General features: G+C 44.4%; 2 protein-coding genes across 7 annotated transcripts in view; both read left to right on the forward strand.

The window, feature by feature from the left end:
- The window catches only part of CEP170B (centrosomal protein 170B), an 88,716-nt gene extending 82,663 nt beyond the window's left edge, over positions 1–6,053 (forward strand). For 5 of the 6 annotated variants that reach the window (XM_081908910.1, XM_081908914.1, XM_081908913.1 and 2 more), the window contains one exon: positions 3–6,053. In XM_081908910.1, coding sequence (XP_081765036.1) covers positions 3–241 — 239 coding nt within the window. In that variant the 3' untranslated portion in view covers positions 242–6,053. The remainder of the gene's footprint in view (positions 1–2) is intronic. The other variant, XR_014167849.1, reaches the window with a different exon arrangement.
- Positions 6,054–7,438: 1,385 nt separating this feature from the next.
- PLD4 (phospholipase D family member 4) lies at positions 7,439–23,837 on the forward strand. Its single transcript, XM_081912572.1, has 11 exons — positions 7,439–7,738; positions 8,231–8,320; positions 11,262–11,437; positions 14,112–14,295; positions 14,887–15,007; positions 16,475–16,602; positions 18,424–18,624; positions 18,807–18,946; positions 19,498–19,663; positions 20,229–20,325; positions 21,617–23,837. Exons 2-11 carry the CDS (start codon positions 8,234–8,236, stop codon positions 21,841–21,843), a joined length of 1,527 nt encoding a protein of 508 aa, XP_081768698.1. The 5' UTR covers positions 7,439–7,738; positions 8,231–8,233; the 3' UTR covers positions 21,844–23,837.
- The last annotated feature ends 1,246 nt before the right edge of the window (positions 23,838–25,083 follow it).

Raw genomic sequence — 25,083 nt, forward strand, 5'->3', positions numbered from 1 at the left:
AGTTATAAACGCCATCATTGACCCAAGTGGAAACTTGGATGTGCTCGCCAATAACAAAATGTCTTCTGCTACAACACAGTCTGTGGCGGCGAAAATCAGGACTGCTAACAACAGCTCCGGGTCCACGTTGGAGGCGTTGTCTCCTGTCAAGAAGAGAAATTACGTGCAGAAATCAAACTTTGGCTCTGCTAGCCTGCAGGATTCTACGTTTGTTCCGGATGGGGAGAAATACGTGATCTAGCAAGAAAGTTTTCTATCGCTTTTCCTCTTGTCTGTAATTTGCCGTGGTGTTAGTATTGTGTACGAGTGGTTGTGGGCAAGTCCGTGTGGAGCAGTTGTTTAGATTGCTAACACATTGCACAAAAGAAAAGAAAACGAAAAGGTACAATCTCTGCTGTGTGAGCATGAGTGGAAGGCCTATGTATACGCCTTCTGGAAGGGGAAAAAATGGACTGTGGAACAGCACATACTCAGCACAGAGGCAGACTCTGATTATTTTTTTTAAACAGAAAGCAAGTGATGCATAATTTCTCCAATGTGCCATAGCAAACAGGCTTTGCGTATTCTTCACTCTGTACTGCCGAAGCTCTGATATGTTATTGTATTTAGCCTGTTTATAGCTGTCTGTTTTAGTTGTATAGAGGCTCCGTTTTGAAAATGTACCTTTTGGGGGCACTGGCTGGCTGTTGCTGTATATTTAATTTTAAATACAATCGTTAAATGGTTCAGCCAAAACTGATTTCCCCCCCTCTCACGCTTGTCAGCTGAGCAATGCACCGTGGAAGTCTTTTTTCCCCTTTTCCTTTCAGAGATCCAAGAGCAGTTAACTTGCAAACATCTCCAAAAAGGAAACCAAGCTGACATTGAATCATTCCGCTTCCAATCACACAGCTTTTACGATTCCACTGGGAATGAGTAATAAAGAGTACAGATGATGGAGAGGCAGTGATTAAGTTTGCATTTTTGATTCCCTTATTGTAATCAGTAAAAGAGGGAGGGGGGAGAAATTCAGGTGTAAAGGAGGCAGCAAATTAGTCACAAGGTCAGGATTTTGTATAGTGAAGTTGCCAAATTTGTACTATTTCATGGCAGTTGTTTCATAACTAAGTTTTCGGGTGGTCAAAATGTGTTTTTAATGCAGTCCACAAAGTCTCCTGTTTATGGCATAGAATTCTGAAGGCGCTAAAGAATTGAGTATTACATGTGTGAGCAATTAAGATCACCATCCTGTGCTTCTGAATCTCATTGACATGCATAGGAAGTTTAAGAGCATAAGGGTTGAGCTGCTTTTTGCACTCACAGGAATCCTGTCTTGAGCCTCGTTCCTCACCCTGCAAGGCATGCTAAATGGAGGCCTCCTTAATAGAGCTTGAGGAGTGCAAACTAAGAATTGTCTTGTGCTGCCTCCAACTTCCTTGGGTGCTCTCATGCAGCTCTGTTGAGCCAGCAAGACCCTGGGCTCCTCTTTTGTGCTCTAGCCAGCTTGTCAATCATTTTGCAGCGAGATCACCGATCGCAGGCATGGCACCTTCTGCAATTCCCCTGGTCTCCCCAAAATTCAGGCTGGCAATAATGAAAGTTGTTGCCACAAATCATGGTGAGATTCCAACTTTTACTGCCTTACGTTGATTGCATGAATGTGGATTTCGGGAGTCCGTCTTAGAAGCATCCCACCTGGGGTTTCCATGGGTGGGTTCAGAGTTCACCCTCGTGTTTGTCTCTGTTACCTTATTTGGTCCCATTTTGTATGTTGTCTCAAGCATTCCTACCAAGATGAATGGGGAATTTGAGTTGGCAAATCCGGGCAAACTGTAATGGTGAATGTATTGCTCTCGTTCTTTCCCTGCAACACGCACAAACAGCTGGAACCTCAGTTTACTTCAAGCACTGTGTCCACCCTGCGACTGTCGAATCCAGATATGTGAGCCCTTCCGGCTAGTAAGAATTAAGTGAGTGAAGTGGGTGGCTTTTAAATACAGTATTATTGAAATGATCTTATACTTCCACCAATACAATCTCGGATAAGGCCAAGGATAGTTTTGCAGCAATTCTGAGGTGTATGCTAATAAAAACACAATTTTTAAAATAATAATAATAATTTTTAAAAATTCATTATTTCCCACTCCCACTTGCCAAATTAGTGCTTGCTGTCTGGGAGGGGGCTGCACGTATTGAGATGCCAGTGAATTTTTTCTACTACAAAATTCCTCTTTTGCCTAAATAGCTAAAAAAATAAAATAAGGAACGTGCGTCTTTGTTGTGAAAAAGACAGTACTGAACTGGCTTGGCCTTTCCCAACCCAATGCTCTGCAGACATTTTGTGTTACAACTCCTGGGGGTTGATGGGTGTTTTAGACCAAAACATCTGGAAGTCTGGGGAAGGCTAAGCTAGGTGGACTAACGATGCAAACCAGCACCGTCTATGATTTCTGGTGGTAGAAAGATAATTCTTTTTAGAACTGACTTCTGTAGTCTCGGGTTCTCCCCCAGTTATGTATACTTAACCCCCATCTCTTATGGGACTTATGTGGGTAAGGAGAAGACAGGAAATGTAAGCAATTACACTTAGAACATCTTGGGCATTTGCAATGCTCTTTATCCTAACGACTATTTGCTAGGTTATTTTGTTGTGCTGCTTGGTTAACAAACAGGTTATCTGCATGGCCCTGGCAGTCGACAAGGAGAATTTCACTACTCCCCGGTCTGGTTGGGTTCCTGACAAGGTGCAAATGTGGAGTCAAATTCCCTTCATCACTTGCCAGAGTGATACAGAGGACTGTTACAACTGCCTACATACAGCCCTCCAATAGCTATTTATGAAGCAGTAGGCTTCATGTATTCATCCTGAGTCTGTGAAATTGTACACAAAATGTCTTAACGCTGCCGGGGTGGATCTCGTGTCCGTCTTTTTGAAAATGAATGGAATTGAATGATTTTCTGGGGGAGGGGCACTGTTAGTCTGATGATCCCCAGTTGCCGTAGATGGGGGTTAGGAAAGGGGGTGGTGGCTGTTTTTGTTGTTGTAGGTGGGAACCTACTGGTAATGTGGGCCTGGGGATAGTGGCTGTATTCAGTAGAGAGGACGGCTAGTCTATTAAATGGAATTTGTTTAAAACAATGCAGGAGATGGCAGGAAGCAAAGTGGTCTGGCAAGTGAACAACATACGCAGCCTCCTTGTGTTTCTCTAACGGCTTGTGGAAGACCCATGATGTCTAACTGGTTTTAGTTTTATAGCATGCGTCTTTCTTAGATAAGTTGGTTGTGTAACTTAGAATGCTGCCATTGCTGTAGAGACACAGCAGTAAAGGTTTCCAAAGCTCTTCTTACTTAAAGAAGGACCCAGCAAGTTACACATTCAGTTATTTAGGTCAAATCCACACCATACATTTAAAGGGCAATTCCGCCAAAGAGTCCTGGGAACTGTAGTTTTAGCCTTTCCAGAGGTACGATTCCCATCAAACTGCAGTTCCCAGAATTCTTTGGGAGAAGCCATGTGCTTTGAATATGTGGTGTGGATCGGACCTTCAGTTCCACACGGGGGAGTGGTGGTGTTTGCCAACTCAGCTTAGGGTGCATCCAGCCACGTTGAGGAGATGTCAGCTGTTGATCTTGGCATGTGGTCAGCCGATTTGTTCCTGTCTGTGAAATCAATAAACCACATGGGAATGGTGGAGCACATCAAATTCACCTAAAGACCTACTTCAGACTGGGTTGTCCCACAAGAGACTGAGAAGAGGCTGTAACCTGGGCAATGCTTGCCTGTGTCCACTTGGTTTTTAAGGCTGAGATATTATTATTTTTGCCTCCCCCTTGATCAAGTTATTCAGTAATATATTCCAGGACATTATTCCAGGACTTTGAAATAATGAGCAAGCCCAGAGGAGGTGGCTGGATCACACCATCGTTTGACTTCCCCAGTTCTTCCCCATGATCAAACAGAGATGCAACACAACTCTTGTGTTTGCCAACACCAAGTCTAAATTTGATTCTCTTTTAATATAATGCTGTAATTTTTTTTAGCACAGGCTTAGTTTGAACAAGCTTAGAACACTCTTAGGGAAGGGTAGTATCTGTCAACCTCTTGGATAATCCCACATACGGTAGGTTGTAATGCTTTCGTAGGGTCTACAGATGTAGACCCAAACTACACTGTAGTTTACCTTTTTTTAAAAAATAAAATCTGGGCAGTGGTCCTGTCATTCAGGTCTAAATGTGAGGTATTTTATGTGCACACATGCTAAGCAGGTACTACATTTACATGTGGATATTCCCTGTACTCTAGCATCTGGGTGGCAAAGGGTGATCCAGTGTGTTTTCCTGCTGCACATTGCATTATAGGTTAATCAAAACAGGGCCTGCAGTCTGGTCTGTATTAAATTGTCACATGTAGTTATGCCAAAGAGGAAACCTCATGACTCTAAACTCTGTCCAGCTTTGGGTCCCTCTGACATATACAAACGTAAATCTCCAGTTTTATGCTGCATACTCTTCGTCCTGATACTTCTTGAGTAGTCCAGATCCTATTTACTTTAGGGTTTCAACTTTTGTGGTTTCTTTCTTTCCTAGAGTGTCTTGGCTCAATGACCCCTTCCTGTTTTCACGTGTATTGTCATGCTCTGTTTTTTTCTTCTTCAAATGTTTATGCTAAACATCTATCTTTGGCTCGTAAGTTTTCAGAGAAATAAAAAGCCCATATCCCGTTGAAATTAAGTGGTGAGGTGGGTATCAGTTTGCCTCAGGATTCTTTCTGAAAACTGAGCTTGGTTCTATATGTTGGGGGGGGGGAGTGAGTTTTATTTTGGGTATGTTAACATGTTGCATTCTTGTTGTTCATAATGATGGAATGGATGTATATATCTGAGAGCGAGAGAGTGAGCGCACATGGTTGCATTGAGCATATAATGTGCAGCCTGTCACTCTCATGCTGTTGGTGACAACAATGCTGAATTAAGTGGCAATTCGCAGGACCATTTTTAACCAGGTCAAAGTCTTTGCACAAGTTCGAAACACTCTTTTCCAACAATTCGGCATGTGCCTAGATGATGAGCCCAAGATGTTTGAGATACACTCACCCTGCAGGGTTCCTCCCCCAGGGTACATTCAGGAGCTTTGTTCACAGGTTCAGTGACCAAACATGTCCATTTGAGGGAGGTTGGAAGTGGAATTGGCTTGTGTTGATGAACCTGAGAAAACTTGACCTGCAAATCAGCCGGGGGGTGGGGAATCTTCACACATTACAGGCAAAATAAGGTTTGTCACGGGAGCGTGCACTGATTGTATTAGCATGGTACACCTATTCTCCTCTTTTCCTCTCGCACACTTTGTTATTTTGGGATGCACTTAACAGGTCTTAGGTGTACACCTAAAACCCATAATGTGTGAATGGCCCCCGACTCATCCTTCAATGAGTTAAAGAAAACGTTTACAGATGACCTACTTTAAAAATAAAAATAAAAGTGTATGAGTGCAAAGATGCTACTGATATTGGTAAACTGATGCGAGGTCTTTCTCTTTTATTTTGAATCCAGCAAATGTATACATTGCAGCTGTAAAATGTACATTAACTACCTGTTCACTTTCTGATGTGCCCCTTGCTGAATTGTGCCTAACTATATGCTGTTGTTATGCTGCTGAAATCATTTTCTGCTGTTCAGAAACACACACAAACTGTTCATGGAGTCATTCATTCCATCTGCATGCGACACAAATGCAAGCTGGGCTGTATAGCAGAAATTCAACTTTGTATAATTCAAAACTGTTTCAGTGACTTGTCTTTTCTTTCATTTCCACACCCTCTCTTGAAATACTCTGTATAATTTTAATCCGGAATACCCCCGTCAATTCGTACATAGTGGGGCATTTCCCATCCTCCCTTATTTTTTCTTTTTTAAAAAAAAATATGGTAATTTATTTCATTTGGTTGATAGGCAACTTATCTGTATATTTTTGTTCGAAGGTGATGTTGTGGATGTCTTTAAAAACAAAATAAATTGTTATTTTATATAATTTTATCATAAATTTGCTATAATAAATCATTCTTTTTTGTTTTCCACGAGAGGTTTTCTTTCATCTCCAAAAATGTTTTCTCAAGTCCTTTTAAGACTTAATTTTAATAAATTGAAATACAGTGGTACCTTGGGTTAAGAACTTAATTTGTTCCAGAGGTCCGTTCTTAACCTGAAACTGTTCTTAACCTGAAGCACCACTTTAGTTAATGGGGCCTCCCACTGCCACCGCGCCGCCGCTGCATGATTTCTCTTCTCATCCTGAAGCAAAGTTCTTAACCCGAGGTAATATTTCTGGGTTAGCGGAGTCTGTAACCTGAAGCGTATATAACCTGAAGCGTTTGTAACCCGAGGTACTACTGTAAATGTCAGGGAAAGGCTGAAAAAGGGGGAAAAATATATACACCTCAGTTTTGGGAGCACAGCCAACCTGGATCAAATGTAAATTTGGGGGAAGGCTTAGATGACTATGATGGCTAGTGGCCTTATCCTTTGATACAAGAGTGGAGAACCTCTTGTTCAGGGAACAAGGTTGTTCAGGTTCAGGGAACAAGCACAGAACTCCAGGCCTCCCTAACTGGTCCCCAGCGCTTTCTCTAAGCTTTGCATCCGCTCTCCAAGCCGCCACACTCCTGACTGGCCCTGCTCTACAACCTTGAGGGCTTCCCAAGAGGAAGGTTGCAGAATTATGATGAAGTTGGGGATGAAAGGCAATGGATGGGGGAGCGAAAAATCAGTTTGAAGAGAACAGAGCATGCTCAGTCTTCACATGTTGATGGGGCGGGGTGGAGGCAATCCGAGGGTGAGGCAGAATGGAATGGAGTATTCTTGAAAGGGGGATGGATGGCTGGGACCCTGAACAGAAAAAGTATTCCACACTGCAACATTTTGTTGCAGGTCCTACTTGAACTCTTCCCCCTGACTACTGCAATCTCCTTTCTAGCCTTCTATTGTGTCATTTCTATTCATCACCCTGCTGCCCGATTCCTTCCCCACTCCTTAAACTCCTACACTGGCTTTATGCTCTCTTCCAGATCGAGCACTGATTTGGGAATCTTGCTGAAAACCAGCTTTTGCTAGACGGCATCAAACATGGGCATTGCAAAGGGGTGCCTCAAGAGGAAAACTACGTCCTCCCGACCAGCCCCTGTTTGTGCAAAGTGCTATGATTTGCTTGTGGTGTTTATTCTCATCCCACAAAGTACTCCGGCAAGCAGGTTTTTGCAGCCTTTCAGAAACCTGCTGAAAATAATATACTGTATTTTAATATTTTGTTGGAAGCCACCCAGAGTGGCTGGGGAATCCCAGGCAGATGGGCGGGGTATAAATAAAATAATAATAATAATAATAATAATAATAATAATAATAATAATAATAATAATAATTTATTATAACCTGTTTGACCAGAGATGACAATAGTATATACACTTAAGGGCAGTGATCCCTCTACAATGGTCCTGACATTTTTTGAGAAATCTAATGCGAAACTATTCACTTCTTGAGGCAGTGTGTGTAGCACAGATAGCCTTTACCAGACAGTCTCTATTATTCAAATCTAGCAGCTGTGAAATTCTGGTTTGAAAGGGGAAGTTCCACTTGTGGCACTGTGGGGGAGGAAAAGCAACACGCACAGCTTGTGGCTAATTGATGAAACCCCGCTCAAACAGTAGCAGAGTGTTACTTGCTCCTCTGAAGGAGGTAGAAAGACTTCTACCTGGAACGACCTAAGACGGTGAGCATTTTTGAATGATTTGGAGACAATTGGTCACTGATTACTTAAATGCACTAGTGAAGCTAAGAGATGGTTTGGGTTGGGGTGCTCACTAACAGAGGGCATGTCTTTGTGTGCAGAAAATCAGTCCCTAGTCTCTTAATGAAGTGGGGTCTTAGATAGCAGGTCCGGGGAAAGACCCCCAGCATGAGACCTTGGAGAACTGTTGACAGCTGAGGTAGATCTGGTGGAGAACCTGTGGTGTGTTGAACCTTGCAGAGGTTGCTGGATTCCAGCTGCCATTGTCCTTGAACATTGGTCATGTTGTCTGTGGGCTGATGGGTGTTGGGGTCCAACAACACCTGGACGACCACAGGTCCCCCATCCCTGGGCTAAATAGAGCAACTATCTGACTCTGCATAAGGCAATTTCATCTGAAGTAGACTTTCTGGGAGCACTGAAGCCATTCGCTCTATTTCTTCCAGTTCCTTGCCATGCGTTTCTGTGTTATAGATCATGAAACACGCCCCAATGAACCCACTGAGGACAAACAGGCCCTTTTATTTGAAATTGCACCCAAGCGAGCAAACGTGCATTAATGTGGTAAGTACCAGAATAAAACCAAGTTGCACCTACTAGGCGGTGAATAAATGTCTCTCTGAATTAGCTTGACTAAGCAGAATCTTAGTCCTGTGGTAGAAGAATAGAACCCTCCGTGTCAAGTCTTTAGGAGGGTTGTACTTCAAAACTGGTTCCTTCACTCCAGTCATCAGCCAGCAGAGAAGGGTGGTCAGAGAGGGGTGGTAATAGGTTGGTGAATGTCCCCTCCAGTCTTTCAGTGTCAGGTTCCTCTTGGACTCTTGACCATCATTCAAGGACAATCCTGTTACTGAGTAGCAACCTTCAGGCTACACAGTGAAGGGTGTCAAGAATGGGTCAGCAATAAAACACACGGAGTGAGTGAAGTCAACGCTTTACTAGAAGAAACAAGGTTGCTCAGAAGTGCCCAGTCTAATGAGCACAGCAACTCTTCCTCATAAGTCTTGCCCCTATGAAGCAGTTATGGAGACTGAAGGTCCTCACCTTTCCATAGCTGCCTAAGCCGCCTCCTCTCTCGGGTCCTTCCCAAGCAATCTGAGACTCCGCCGGCACGTCTGCCTCTGTTCCTCCCTCTTCATACCTTTTCTGGTTCTGGGAGACCCAAGGGGAGGGGAGCTTGTCACAGCAGGAGGGGGACAACACCTTGGCTTCATCACTGGCCTGACTCATCTCTGCCTATTGACCTCCCTCCTCTCCTGCTTCTGATTCTGGACTTTGATCTGACACAGACTCTCCCTGCTCACTACGCCCCGTGACCTCTTCAGCTTCTGACGCCTCTTCCTCCAGCTCTTCTCCCTCTGCACACCCATTCGTCCCACCACCAACCCCTGGGCTCTGAGTCTTCTTCCCTTGGGGTTTCCCCAGCTGGTGCCTCATTCCTCTGCATCCAGCCAGTGCATGACAAAGGGGGTATATATTATCTGATGTCAGGAATTGATGTCTGAATAGTACAGCAAACGATAGCCCAAACAGGGCCCATGATGAAATGTTGAAGAAATTAAGGATGTTTAACCTGGGGTCTAAATGTTGCCTCATGGAGATCAGTAATGGTTGATGACCTCCCCAAAAGAGATTACTTCTACTGCAACTACTGCTACTACTTAGAAGGGCCATACCCCAGTGCTGGAGTCCGTGTCCGAAAGCTGCTGCCAGTCAGTGTAGACAATACTGACCAGTGGTATAAGGCAGCTTCCTATGTACTACTACTATGTATCAAGCATTTAACATTTTTTAAAAGACATTCCCTGCCCACAGGCTCCCAGTCTAGCTAGCATAATACAAAAGGGAAAGGAATGGAGGTGCAAGCAAATTTAGAGACCAAGAAGAATCATCTGATCTGGGTGGCAGGGCCGCCTCTGCCATTGGTCGCTGTGAAGTGGCCTGGCTGCCTCAGGTTGCCTATTCTGGTTGTTTAATGAAAGCCCAGCAAATTGTTAGTTATTTGATTTATTTTTTACTTCCCGGGAGAGGTGCTTGTGGAGTCTTCTGCCTCAGGTGCCAAAATAACCCACCTAACCTTGAGTACCATACACTTTGGTTTGCGGGGAGAGGGGGCACCGTTTGCTCGTCCTCCTCAGGCAGCAAAATGTTTTGCTTCCAGCCCTGCAGGTGGGCTGCACTGACATTTCCCTGTACTTTATTATAACCGCACTGTGATGAAAATATAAAGAGGAAGTCTCATCCACCTGCTATATGACACAGGCGGATGGTTAGCAGAGTTTCACTCTCTTTAATAAATGAAACTGGTTTTGAGCTTGAGAACTGAAATGAGACTTAAACCCATTCCCTCCCTCCCCAAATTGCAAATGTGGTAAAAGGATGGATTATGTGTGTACCAAAGGAATAGAATCAAAATCCTGAATTTGATATACTTAACTATATAAAACCTATGAAGGAACAGATTCACACTCTAACCTTCTTATGGGCTAATAGACATTGCCAAAAGGCTACTCAATCTCAGGAGCTGGTGTGGTTAAGAGCAGGAGTTAAAAGATCCCTGATTTAAATCTCAGCAGTAAAGTAAAGGTAAAGGTACCCCTGCCCGTACGGGCCAGTCTTGCCAGACTCTGGGGTTGTGCACCCATCTCACTCAAGAGGCCAGGGGCCAGCGCTGTCCAAAGACACTTCCGGGTCACGTGGCCAGCGTGACATCGCTGCTCTGGCGAGCCAGAGCTGCACACGGAAACGCCGTTTACCTTCCCGCTAGAAAGCGGTCCCTATTTATCTACTTGCACCCGAGGGTGCTTTCGAACTGCTAGGTTGGCAGGCGCTGGGACCGAACAACGGGAGCGCACCCCGCCGCGGGGATTCGAACCGCCGACCTTTCGATCGGCAAGCCCTAGGCGCTGAGGCTTTAATCCACAGCGCCACCCGCATCCCCTAATCTCAGCAGTACCAGAATGTTATTGGGCTGTTCAAGATAAGGCTCTTTTGTCCCTCCTCCATCTTCCATTTGTTGTTGTTGTTGTTTAGTCGTTTAGTCGTGTCCGACTCTTCGTGACCCCATGGACCAGAGCACGCCAGGCACTCCTGTTTTCCACTGCCTCCCGCAGTTTGGTCAAACTCATGCCTGTAGCTTCGAGAACACTATCCAACCATCTCGTCCTCTGTCGCCCCCTTCTCCTTGTGCCCTCCATCTTTCCCAACATCAGGGTCTTTTCCAGGGAGTCTTCTCTTCTCATGAGGTGGCCAAAATATTGGAGCCTCAGATTCATGATCTGTCCTTCCAGTGAGCACTCAGGGCTGATTTCCTTCAGAATGGATAGGTTTGATCTTCTTGCAGTCCATGGGACTCTCAAGAGTCTCCTCCAGCACCATAATTCAAAAGCATCAATTCTTTGGCGATCAGCCTTCTTTATGGTCCAGCTATCACTTCCATACATCACTACTGGCTCAGAGAAGTGCTGCCAGACAACATTTCATGCATGTTCTTTCCATGTTCCAGGTGTTTGGACTGCTTGCAGCAGCTGGGCTTCTGTTTGTGATAAGAATTCATGTCATGAAACCCTCCACTGCAGTTTCTCCGGGAGAGGAAGACACCCACAATAACGAAGATCAAAACACAGAAAGAGACAGAGTGATTAAGACGGACAGCAGCCCTAGATGCAATGATTCATGCAAGTAAGACAAGCAAAGTGTTTTTTCCCCCTGGGGTGTGTGTGTGTTTCCAGTGGCTTTTTTGGTCCCAGCATAAGAAGTGCCCCTGCAGGATGAGGCCAGTGGCCTATTTAGTCCAGCATCCTGTTCTCACAGTGGCCAACCAGATGCTTGTGGGAAACTCGCAAAAAGGAACAGTACTCTCCCTATTTGCAGTTCCCACCCACTGGCCTTCAGAGCCACACTGCCTTCGAGCATGGAATAATAATAATAATAATAATAATAATAATAATAATAATAATAATAATTTATTATTTATTATTTATACCCCGCCCATCTGGCTGAGTTTCCCCAGCCACTCTGGGCGGCTTCCAAACGAGTGTTAAAAACAATACAGAATTAAATATTAAAAACTTCTCTAAGCAGGGCTGCCTTCAGATGTCTTTTAAAGATAAGATATCTGCTTATTTCCTTCACATCTGAAGGGAGGACGTTCCACAGGGCGGGTGCCACTACCAAGAAGGCCCTTGGTAGTAACCTGTAACCTCACTTCTCTCAATGAGGGAACTGCCAGAAGGCCCTTGGTGCTGGATCTCAGAGTCTGGGCTGAACGATGGGGGTGGAGACGCTCCTTCAGATATACTGGGCCAAGGCCGTTTAGGGCTTTAAAGGTCATCACCAAAACTTTGAATTGTGCTTGGAAACGTACTGGGAGGCAATGCAGATCTCTCAGGACTGGTGTTATGTGGTCCCGGCGGCCACTCCCACACTTGCTGTGACTAGTAGCCGCCATCTTTTTAAAATGTAAGTGTTGTGAATGTGCCTGATACAGCATGCAATATTACTTCATTTTATTTTTTTAATTGGAGCGTTTATTTACGTATTTGCACATTGACTTTCATAGAACATCTCAAGGCGGTGCACAAAAGAAAATACGCAATCGTTCATTAAACACATTAAAGCATTGTTAAAATCTTTGACAACTAAGATACACCAGTGATCCATGGCAAAAGCAGCACAATTCCGCCCCACATAGGGTTGCCATAGTTCAAAAAGTAAAAAACAGGACACCCCGAAAGTTGTTGAACTTTTAAAAAATAAAACACCCAAAAAAATCCCATGATCTTTCGATTGACTTGCCTGAGATTCAGGACAAAGCGCCACCTTTTGGATATTCCCTCTGGCTTTGAAATACCGGTAATGTCTGAAAAAAACAAGACGTATGGCTGTCCTAACTCACAGGAATGACGTGGGAACAGAAATACGTCTTCAAAAGCCACTGGAGCATCCAAAAGTGTTGGGACTTTACAAGTTCAAGGCAGAAGTAATTCCACAGAAAGGGGGCCACCACAGAGAAGGTCCTCTTCTCCTAGTCAATACAAAATCAGTACCAATCTATAATAGAGATACTGCCCTAAACACACACACACACACACACACACACACACACACACACACACTCATTATAGAGAAAAGTGTATGTGATTGAATAAAGGAACTGATCAAAATTACAGCTGTCACCTATATTGGAATGAATTTGTTTTACATACTCCTTCCTTCTCTAATTTGGATGTGACAGGTTAATTTTGGCATAATTGCAAAGCCTGGAACATAGGAAGCTAACCTATACGGAGTCAGATCATCGGTTCATCTAGCTCAGTCTACACTGACAATGGAAGTGGCTCTCCAGGGTTTTAGATGAGAACATTCCTAGCCCTACCTGGAGGTACTAGTGGTTGAGTCTGGAATCTTCTATGCGCCAAGCAGATCCTCTGCCACTGGGCCTCAGCCCTTGTCCTGTGTGTGAGCAGCCAGAAACTGTCTGACACAAGCGGAACAACACATTTCTTTCAATCTGAGGCAGCAGACAGCATGTCTGTTACTAAGCCAAAGGGCATCTTTTCTATATTATCCCGTTCATTTGTAAATTACCCTGGAAGAAATGTTTACGGAGGGTGGTATGCAAATTCCTTCAGTCAAGGGTGGCCAAGCCTTTTCAGCTTGAGGGATGTTTTGAGGGTTGGCCACCCCTCTGATGGCTGCGTGCCAAAGATGGCCGCCGCCAACCCACTGATGTGCACAACAACTCTTGCTATGCTTATGACGCACGAAAATTGGCAGGCAGGCACACAAACATCCAGGCAGGCAGAAAGCCTGGAAACACACACACACACACACACACACACAGCAGAGGGATGGCTGGACAAGGGTGGAGAACCTCAGCTCAGGGGCAGAATGTGGCCCTCCAAGCCTGCCTATCTGGCCCTTGAGACACTCCCCAGGCCACCACCACTTTCTGCAGCCCTGATCTTGTTCTGCTCCCTCCCTGAGTGGCTGGAATGCATCACTGAACTCCTGAACTGGCTCTTTAGCACACATTTAGCACACCAAGCATGCACATGCTAGAAGGCTGATTCTAACTTCCACTACTGCTTTTTTTGTTTTAAGGCAGCTAAAAGTAAAATATAATCTGGCAGGGGGACTCGACATCTTGCCTTTTACACAAGCCAGTTTGAAAACAATCCGGAAGGCTGGTTGGTCTGACATTATTATGCAGATGTGGCTAATTCAGGAAAAAATGTTACTGACCTTTTCTCTCACCCTGAAGTCTACCCTGTGAACTGGGGACTTAGCTCAGGTTGTCTTGGCGGCAACTGTTTTGACTGCGAAGTATTCTGCTACCCCTTCCCTCTTGCAGTTTCCAGCTAGTGGAAAGCCTTCCTTGGGACATGCCTTATGGACCAAACAGCAGTGCTGCAAAGCCTTTATACCAAGCATGGATGGAGTTGTTAAATATAACCCAGGAAAGCATTCACGTGGCTTCTTATTATTGGAGCTTGACTGGAGAAGACCTTGGAGTAAATGACACATCGTCTAAGCAGGTGAGATAAGAAAGGGTTGTTTTTTAAATAATACTGTATTTTTCGCCCCATAGGGCACACCTGCCCATAGGGCGCACCTAGTTTTTTTTTTGGGGGGGAAATAAAGAAAAAAAATTTTATTCCCACCCCCCCCCCAGGTGCGGGGCTGGGGCGGGGGAAGCCCGAGCTTCCCCCGACCCCAGAACAGGCTGCTATCCACAAGCCTAGGGAGCCCGGTGGGAAGCCGCGCCGGTCTCCCCAGGCTTGCGGATAGCTTCCTGAAGCCTGGAGAGCGAGAGGGGTCGGTGCGCACTGACCCCTCTCACTCTCCAGGCTTCAGCAAAAGCCTGCATTCGCCCCATAGGACGCACACACATTTCCCCTTCATTTTGGGAGGGGGAAAAGTGCGTCCTATAGGGCCAAAAATACGGTAATAATAATAAAATCAGCAGCTGTGTGTAGGCAGCATTTTAAAGGATGGGAAGACTTTACCACCACGTTGTTGACAAACCAACCTGTCTCGCATCCCCCGATCTGGAGGGATATTTCCCATGCAGAATTAGGCATGTGCCGCCCCTCGTTCGATACAAGTAAGCGATTTGCCTTCTGTAGGGTGAAGATGTTCTCAAGAAATTCGAAAGCCTGCTTCTGAAGAATGTGTCTGTGTTTATTGCAACAAGTGTGCCATCTAAGGCTAAACATTCAACTGATCTTGAAGCCCTGGAGAAAAGAGGTAACTGTTTATTAAAATACTTCTATTCTGCCTTTTGGCACAGCAGCCCACCCCCCCCCCCAGCAGCAAACAACATGAAAACAGTCATAAAATGCTTATGACCTCCCCCCCCACTCCCACTGAGACAACTAAAAATCCAGCAACTAAAAATCTTACACAAGAATTAATACACAAGTGTTAAACTGCAGGGCCTCTTAAAACTGCCATATCTTTGTTGCACACCAAAAGGTGAGCAAAGAGGGAACTAAATGAAGCCTCCTAGTCCTGATGACTCTGAATGCTAGTTGCTGTTTTGTTATTATATTTCATAGAATCGTGGAAACATATAATTGTAGAGTTGGAAGGGACCACGAGGGTCATCTAGTTCAACCCTCTACAGGAATCTCAACTAGATCATACATGGCAGATGGCCATCCAACATCTGCTTAAAAACCTCCAAGGAAGGAGAGACTCCCCGCAAGGGGGTCCATTCCTCTGTCCAACCGCTCTTACTATCAGATAGTTCTTCGTGATGTTTAGTCAGAATCTCTCTTGAATCCATTGGTTCAAGTCCTAACATCTGGAGCAGGAGAAAACAAGCTTGCTCCATCCTGGTTATCTCCCGCTTGGACTACTGCAATGCACTCTACGTGGGGCTACCTTTGAAGGTGACCCAGAAACTACAACTAATCCAGCACGTGGCAGCCAGACTGGTGAATGGGAGCGGCCGCCGAGAATATATAACACCGGTCTTGAAAGACCTACATTGGCTCCCAGTACGTTTCCGAGCACAATTCAAAGTGTTGGCGCTGTCCTTTAAAACCCTAAACGGCCTCGGTCCAGTATATCTGAAGGAGCGTCTCCACCCCCATCGTTCTACCCGGACACTGAGGTCCAGCACCGAGGGTCTTCTGGCAGTTCCCTCACTGTGAGAAGCCAAGTTACAGGGAACCAGGCAGAGGGCCTTCTCGGAACGTCCTCCCACCAGATGTCAAAGAGAACTACAACTACCAGACTTTTAGAAGACATCTGAAGGCAGCCCTGTTTAGGGAAGCTTTTAATGTTTGATGTATCACAGTATTTTAATATTCTTTTGGAAGCCACCCAGAGTGGCTGGGGAAGCCCAGCCAGATGGGTGGGGTATAAATAATAAATTATTATTATTATTATTATTATTATTATTATTATTATTATTATTATTATCCTCCATGTGGCTGCCTTTGAGATATTTGAAGATCACCATCATAGCTCCTCTCAGTGTCTTCTTCTCCAGGCTAAACATACCCAACGCCCTCAACTGTTCCTCATAAGGCTTGGTTTCCAGATCCTTCTGAGATCAACAGTCTTACTACGTGCCTCAGTCCCACAACTCTGTAGGGGGTATTTAGTGAATTTGCATAAGGGCTTCCAGTGAATGTGTGTTACAGCTTGAGAGCATCTCAAGAAACAGTTCTTTGATCTCTTAAAAAACAACATTTTTTTCCATAGGAGCCCACATAAAAAGGATTAATTTTGGACAGCTCACCCAAGGTGTCATGCACACCAAATTCTGGATTGTAGACATGAAACACGTATTTCTTGGTAGTGCCAACATAGACTGGAGAGCCCTGACTCAGGTGAGAGATTTAAGGCTATTAAGCTGAAGCAGCACAGGGGTGGGAGTGGGGAGACTGAGTTCACAATACTTAACAAGAAGACAAAATTTGTGCGGAAACATCCTGAGAACCAGTTCTGTTAAGACAGGTGATTTTATTTGGGGAGAACATAAAAACTTATTACCTGGCCAAGCTCAGTTGTCTTCTTTCCTTCCAGCTGTCGGAACATTTTGTTAGTCTTATACTATCTATTTAAAGATGCAAACGAGCTTGTCCTACATTTGTGTTTCTAACCATAGCCACTCAAGTTGTTACGCTACATCAGTAGTTTTCAGATTTTTCTGCCTTGAGGGGACTCTTTCCATGTTGCCTGCCAAGACACTGCTCCAGCTTGGCTGTGTGTTGAACAGGATTCTGGGTACACACTCCATTCACACATGGTATTGCTATGGTTCTTGGGCCACTGTCATCCTGTGCCAACTAAGGGCCAAACTTGACATGATGTGGTAGATCTGCAAATTGAATTTCTAAAGCGCTACTAGTTGCAGGGCAGTTTGGATTGGGAGTATGGCATTGAGGGAAAACTGCCTAATCCCTTCCCTGCACTATTTCCCCATACCGTATCGTTAATTCTCCTTTCCCAAATGCTCTGGTCCAATGGCGTAGCGTGGGGGGTGCAGGGGGGGCCGGCCGCACCGGGTGCAACATCTGGGGGTTAGGGTTAGGGGGCGCAAATCCACAGGTTAGGGGCGCAAATTACTTGCCTTGCCTCGGGTGCTGACAACCCACGCTACGCCACTGCTCTGGTCCACCCAGATCTCCAATGTCACACCCACTTGGGACGTCAGATTGCACCTTTGCAGCAGAGGTGCTTGGTGCAGTTGCACCAGGCGCTGCCCTGCAGACGGGCACCAAAACAATGCTGTAGAACAGAGTACGAGAGGTGGGGTGGTGGGTGGACACTGAATTATAGTGTCGAACAGGGCACTGCTGAAATCTGAGAGCCCAATTCTGCCGCTGTTTGGAGACACCCAACATCCCTCTATGGCTGCATGTTATGGAGAAAGATCAGTTTTAGTGGGCAGGTTTATCCTTCAGGAAAGCTAGTCCATTGTTACTGCTCTTTCCGTGAAGATGGAATGATTAGGTAACGAGAGAGCGAGAGCACAGGTGTTCTTTAATAGTTTTATAGAAGAGGGAATTTCAACAGGCCTAGCTTCTCATGCAACTATCAAGTGTACAAGAGAGCTCTTTGCTATTTGGGGTTACCCTACTTGGATGACTCCTGACAAGTTCCTGAGAACCCAAGAGTTCTAATATTCCACACACATTATCATAGTAAGCTGCCTTGTGGTCAGGCTGGTTGCCCATGTAGTCCAGTATTGCCTACTTGGACTGGCAGCAGCCCTCCAGGTTACGATCCCCAGAACCCAGGTTGTGCTACGTGACTGCAGAGGTGTTGAACTGCTGAGCTCCGAAGCACTTGTAAAAGGGCATTTCCGCTTTCTGTATTTTGCTCTATGATTTCATTCAAACTTATGCCCTTGCTAGATATATTACCACACCAGTACAAAGAAAGAGTGAAAGCAACAATTTCCGCCCCCCTTCCCAACAGGTGGGTGGGGTTTGCGACACCGAGGAGGCTTACCTGGTCTGGTGCCTCCCAGCTGGGTCAGGCTGGCTATCGTCCAGCCTCTGGCCTGGGAGAACAATGGACGGCCAGCTGGGGCTGGGGCGAAGGCCAAGGGAAAGAGGCCGACCCCTTTGGCCAAACCTCACTTTGTTTCTTCCTCTTCCAGGTTTGGTTTGGAATATTGGTCTCCAGTTTCTCTCTTTCTGCAGGTGAAAGAAGTGGGGGTTTTGCTCAGCAACTGCAGCTGCTTAGCTAAGGATCTCTGGAAAACCTTCAAAACCTACTGGGATCTTGGGGAAGCAAACGCCACCATCCCATCTCCATGGCTGAGCAATTATTCTACCAATATCAACAGCTACAGTCCTTTGGAAGTGCAGTTAAATGGAACCAGCACTGAAGCTTATTTTTCTGTAAGCAGACAGTTCCTAAGCATGTTTTCCTCAGATTAACCCTACTGAATTCAGTGGGATTTCCTCTCTAGTGAGTGTGCATAGGATTACAATGAAACCTTCTGTAGGAAATGTTTATTCTCACTGAAAAAAACATGGGGATCAATAGATGATGTAGTAATTAAAGTTCTCCTTTCCTCTAGGCTTCTCCTGCTTCCTTTTGTCCAGGGGGTCGCACCTTTGATCTCGTGGCAATTCTCGATGTTATCTACGATGCAGAAAAATTTGTCTATGTCTCCATGATGGATTATTTCCCTACGAGCCGCTTCAGACACCCACCAAGGTATGAAGTGAAACCTGAATATATGTGCACCCTTTTATATTCTTAGCTAAATGCCAATTAGTTGTTTGACTGCTCCCTGCACCATCAGCTCTGAATTACACAGGTTTTGGGGTGTCACACTGTAAAAGCAATGCAGGTCAGCCTGGGCTTCATGGGACAATAATGTAGTGAAAGACAGCTAGCTAGCACCAGAAGCTGTTACTTCTCTGCTTTAGTAGGAAGCCCAAAACTGAATAGTTCTTGTGTCTATAAAGCTCCCCATTGATTGTTTTACAAGCGTTTGTGGCTGCTGTTCACTTGGACTGGTGAGGTGTAAGGCAGGAGGCCAACAGTAGGTGGAGCCAGAGCCAATGAATTATAGTTTCCTTCCCATTCTCCTCCCAAGTTCTACAAGGGCAACTGAGACGGAGGAAGCTAACAGCTAGTACCACCCTCTGGTTTGGTTGTAAGCAAGAAGGCAGGCAGGTGGGGGGCTGAAACTGAGGTTAATGGGGCAGTACCCATTTGCCCTTATGGTCCAACCTTCACTAATTACAATGTTGTTTTTGTAGATACTGGCCACCCATCGACAATGCTCTGAGGAGTGTGGCGTTACACCAAAATATACACATACGGCTTTTAATCAACTGCTGGGTCCATACTGATTCTTCCATGTTTCGTTTCTTGGAGTCACTGAGTGTCCTTAGTGATCAACATGCCAACATCACAATCGAAGTGGTAAAACAAGCATGCGTTTGGGCCATGGGCTCCTTACAGATGCACATGTGTCATGTTCCTGGTATTGATAGTGACTTATGTAGTTTGTACACCAAGTTTTAAGGGTCTTTTCTGGGTCATATATCATAGTGTAAAATGTGAACATGACAACCCTCAGACTCTGTTGCTTTTTCTGCACCTATAATGCCAACTTTTTAAAAATCTACACTGGCTAGAGCTGGACTGCAGTTTTAAAATGCAACAAAGTCTTCCAAACTTTCCTCATAGGTCTTCTTTCCCAGACAGTTGACCATCTTCGTTGTCCTCCTCATCTGTGCCAATTGAGATGATGTGCACCCAAAAGGCACTATTAAATGCAAAGCTCTCTTATAATTTTTAGCAGTGGGTTTTTCCTTTTTCTTTTACTGGCGAATGGAAGTGGAAAGTCTACTCTAGCTTAGCCAAAAGCTATTCCTATTTTATTTCCATTACTTGGAAAAGGCAGGCAATTGTTGGAAACTCATAAAGTCATCTGTGTTTAATTCCCACTCATTGTAGACATGTTTTTATATTTACATCTTACCAGAAAATCTTCACTGTTCCAGTTGGAAATCACACAAACATCCCCTTTGCAAGGCTGAATCACAGCAAATATATGGTGACTGACAAGGCAGTCTATATTGGTAAGTGTTGTGGCCTGGTAGAGATTGTGGTCCATGTAGAAGTCAGCTATACAGCTGCAAACATAACATTTCAAGTGCATTATACAGTGCTTAAAAAAAATATGTTTAGGGGTACTGTCATTTTCCTACTCATATTGAAATACTGCCCCTCAATGAGGCCACACTTAGATTCACAAATGTTTAGGGGTATGTGTACCCCTTGTTAGTTTCTGTTTGCCACTGAGCAGCTGCTTTTGGAGTCACAGGACTCTGTTTACATTCCAGGGATTCCAGGCTATTGGAAGTCTCATGGGAGAAGGGAGACGGATGTGACGTACTGGTTTCTCTGTTCTTTTGTTCCTTTGTTCAGTTGCTCTCTGTCTTTCATAGAGAGAGGATGTATACCATATTTTTCGCTCAATAAGACGCACCAGACCACAAGACGCACCTAGCTTTTGGAGGAGGAAAACAAGAAAAAAAATATTCTGAATCTCAGAAGACAGAACAGCAAGGGGGATCGCTGCGCAGTGAAAGCAGCAATCCCTTTTCCTGTTCTGGCTTCTGGGATAGCTGCACAGCCTGCATTCGCTCCATAAGATGCACACACATTTCCCCTTACTTTTTAGGAGGGAAAAAGTGAGTCTTATAGAGCAAAAAATACGGTATTTCTTTGCTGTCTGCGTAGTAAGAAATGAAGCATAGTGATGTAGCCATAAATCTCATCACTTCTGCTGCTTTGAAGCTCTGCTGAATGGGGGAACGTGCCTGAGGCCTTATCTGAGGAAAATGAGCTTTATCAGTTTGGCCAAGAGGAGATTCCGACATCCCTGTGTACCCCCAGAAAAAAAGCACTGTACAAATGTGACACTAGATGGCAATGGTGAGCTCATGGCAAATTCAATATATTTTTCAAAATGTTTTTTTAAAAAAACATTTTCACAGCATTTTAAAATATGTGTTTAGATTCCACCCTAGAGCACATTGCAATAATCAAGTCTTGAGGTTACTGGGGCATGAATCACCATGTCCAAAAATAGCCATAAGCTGATAAAAAGCACTCCTAATAATTCACATTAGTTTTGGGTTTTTCTTGACACTGGATCCTGCCTGTTTCAATCTCTTTCCTCTCCCTCTTCCTTGAACTCTGCAGCTTTTGCTTCAAGTGAATATTGTAGCAATAGTGCTTTCAATTGTTTGAAACCAGAAATCTTATACGTTTGCCATAACAGGGAAATTTGAGCTTTTTTTGGGGGGGGTGACTAGATAAAATAAAATTGCACCCTTATATACACTGCATTTTATACATCTCTAGGAACTTCTAACTGGTCAGAAGAGTACTTCAGCATCACTGCAGGTGTGGGACTGGTTGCCAAGCAGTCTTCAACAGACGCCACCAAGAAAAACCCTACAATACAGGAGCAACTGAGGGCTCTCTTTGAACGAGACTGGAATTCCAAATATTCGGTAAAAATGGAAGACCTGCCTGGGCAGAAAGACTGTGCTTGGGAAGATGGATTTAAAAGTTCTTTTAAAAGCTAAATTATTCTTATTTTTTATTGCTAATGGGAATTCAGTTACGAGCTTTCTGCGTGTGAAATCTAGGATTGTTGTGGATTTGCCAGATGATGAATGTTTTAGTTCAGGATGTCTCAAACCTTGATCACGGAGTAGTCCTGTTCACAAATTTCATTTTTATGGAATCGTATAGCTGCAAGGGAACTTGGATGTCATGTAATTCAATACACTGCTCAGTGCAGGATCTACAATGCAAAATGCAACCGCAGTGTCCCTGGAAGGTGACCACTTAAATGCACTCAGTGAATGATAGCCCATTGCCTCCCAAGAAAGTCTGTTCCTAACAGTAAGAGCTATTTGACATGGAAGTTTTGCCTAATGTTTAGCTGAAACATGCTTCTCTGCAATTTCTATTCACTGGTTATATGGTGGTACCTCTGGTTACGAACTTAATTTGTTCTGGAGGTCCGTTCTTAAGCTGAAACCGTTTTTATCCTGAGGCACGCTTTCGCTAATGGGGCCTCCCGCTGCACGTGTGCCTCTGGGGCGCGATTGCCATTCACATCCTGGGGCAAAGTTCACAACCAGGAGCAGCTACTTCTGGGTTAGCGGAGCTCGTAACCTGAAGTGTTCGTAACCAGAGGTACCACTGTAGTCATGTTGTATACTATAAAGCAACAGAGAACCTGTCTGCTCCATCTTCTGCACGGCAGTCCTTCAGATATTTGAAGACCACTATAATGACTCCTCTTAAATCTTATCCTCTCCTGGCTATGCATATCTGCAGCTTTGATCCAATATTGTGTATCGTGGAATGGCTAGGTTAGAAGATGTATTATAAGAGGGTACATGAGAATTGGCCATCACTTGTCGACACTTGATCCTTATCCTTATTAATACCTTGACAATAAATGATATTCTATGGTGTGCTTTGCCTTTTAGTCCGCACCCTTTGAAAAGCGATTTCAAGCCAGCACACTCAAAAAAATAAACCCCAAGAAGGGAAAGCTAATTCTTTAGTTGTACTGCGTTGAAATTGTGCAAATACTCATTGGTTGTACAATTTCAAATTGCAGCCCAGAGATCAAAATAGAGTTACGCAACCGGGCAATTGTTGCATTAGCAAAATTCCACAAGGTGGCAATGTTTGAGAAAATTATGGCCTGCTTTACTTTGCTCCCCCCTCCCCGCCCATTAAAAGCTGTGCTTCATAAACCACTAACATTCTGTTTCTCAGTTCAGAACTGACTTCATCAGCACTGCTCCAGAAAGGTTTGAAGACTGTACCCTCAATTCTGCCTGAAAAAGGCAGCTGCAGAATAGCAGTTTTAAAAAGCTTTGTCTGCTGTTGCCAGCAAGAGTTGCTTATTAAATTAGATTTCTATGGCCTTCTGTATTACGGTTCCTTGAATTTCAAGGTGGCTAGTAACATTAATTGTTATATCTGCCTTGTATTGGAAGTCATTTCTATTTTGCTTTTAAAAATAGGGAACTGAGGCCACCAAGTGAATTGACCCAGGCCTGCCTAGTAAATCTGTGTCCAAGCCGGTTATGGGCTTGAATAAGGAAAATTTATTATGTTTTCCGTATACATTACTGTGGGATGTAATTATGTAAATATATCTAAATAAACATTTTGGTGTGGGTGATGTGCATATTTATATTGTCACCAACTACTTATAAGGCCACTTTACACCTATTTTCTCCACATGGAAAAATAGGACATACGGTATATACCTGTGTTCAGCTTTCTGAATTGAAATCATATGAATATATATTTTGCTTTGATGATTTGTGTTTAGGAGTCACAGTGCAGAATGAGCCTCAACTAAACAGACGTGTTTTCGATCACATGCCCCATCTTCCTATTGCTCCAGATCTATAAACTATGGCCAGAGTGAATCCATCTTCTTGTTTCCTGGTTTGAATGGTTACTCTCTAGTTCTTTCCATGGCATGGGCATATGTGGACATCATATCTCAGGTTTTGCAAATGCTAGAAACTTACGTTTTCTAAATAAATAAACAAATAAATAAAATCCGGATATCTGGGGATTATGGTATGTCTACATAGGGTGGAATGGAGGGACTTGGTTGGCGCTGTGGTCTAAACCACAGAGCCTAGGGCCTGCTGAGCAGAAGGTCGGCGGTTCGAATCACCGTAACAGAGTGAGCTTCCGTCGCTCGGTCCCTGCTCCTGCCAACCTAGCAGTTCGAAAGCACATCAAAGTGCAAGTAGATAAATAGGTACCGCTCAGGTGGGAAGGTAAACAGCATTTCTGTGCGCTGCTTTGGTTCGTCAGAAGCAGCTTAGTCATGCTGGCCACATGAGTGTCTGTTGACTCCCACTTCCCTTTCCCGGGCGCAATATTTTTCCCACCTGAGGCCAAAGTCTCATAAGGCTACAGTACCCCCCTGAAAAAAACCATTTAGCTTATACAGTGGTACCTCAGGTTAAGTACTTAATTTGTTCTGGAGGTTCGTTCTTAACTTGAAACTGTTCTTAACCTGAAACACCACTTTAACTAATGGGGCCTCCTGCTGCTGTTGCGCCGCCAGAGCATGATTTCTGTTCTCATCCTGAAGCAAAGTTCTTAAACTGAGGTAATATTTCTGGGTTAGCGGAGTCTGTAACCTGAAGCATATGTAACCTGAAGCATATGTAACCTGAGGTACCACTGTACGTAAATCCGGCATTGCTTGGAGGCCAACAAGTGGCACAACTTCCCTCACCGTGAAACGACCACAATGTCTACCATGGGTGGAATATCCAAGGAGAATAAGGATATTGATTTGCGCACATCGTGAAGCTGTAATAAAAATGCATAAAGGCCTAATGGAAATTGGACTGCTGGGCTCTGACGGTGGAAAGACCCACGGCAAATTTTGTTAACTGTGAACTCAGCATGCCGAAAATATGTTTATTGTTCCTTTGTCTTAACTGTGCTTGCAGAGTTGGTGTGGACATTTGTGCTAAATTAATGGGCATTTATTTAAAAAATGGAGGAAGGATACAACTGATAAGGAAAGTTGAAATAGACCCGCTTCTGTCTCTCTGTAATTCTTAGCCGGGAAGCAGTAGGCATAGCTTTATATATTAAAAAGTGACAATATACTGCTTCTACTAGGCCTGGGGTAACTTTTTCCAGGAGTAAAATGTGTGGATGGGACCGGTTGAAATCAAGAGAAGTTCCTTCAAATAATCTAGTCCCAAGCCATTTTGCACCGTTGTGATAATTACCAGCACTTTGAATGATATCTGGAA

This window comes from Podarcis melisellensis (assembly GCF_964234715.1).
Source record: "Podarcis melisellensis genome assembly, chromosome: 1".
Taxonomy (NCBI): Eukaryota; Metazoa; Chordata; class Lepidosauria; order Squamata; family Lacertidae; genus Podarcis; species Podarcis melisellensis.

Coding starts and splice junctions, on each gene's coding strand:
- PLD4 (XM_081912572.1), top strand. CDS start 8,234: ATGAAACACGCCCCAATGAACCCACTGAGGACAAACAGGCCCTTTTAT. Junction 14,296..14,886: donor ATGACACATCGTCTAAGCAG/GTGAGATAAGAA, acceptor TGCCTTCTGTAG/GGTGAAGATGTTCTCAAGAA. Junction 15,008..16,474: donor TGAAGCCCTGGAGAAAAGAG/GTAACTGTTTAT, acceptor TTTTTTCCATAG/GAGCCCACATAAAAAGGATT.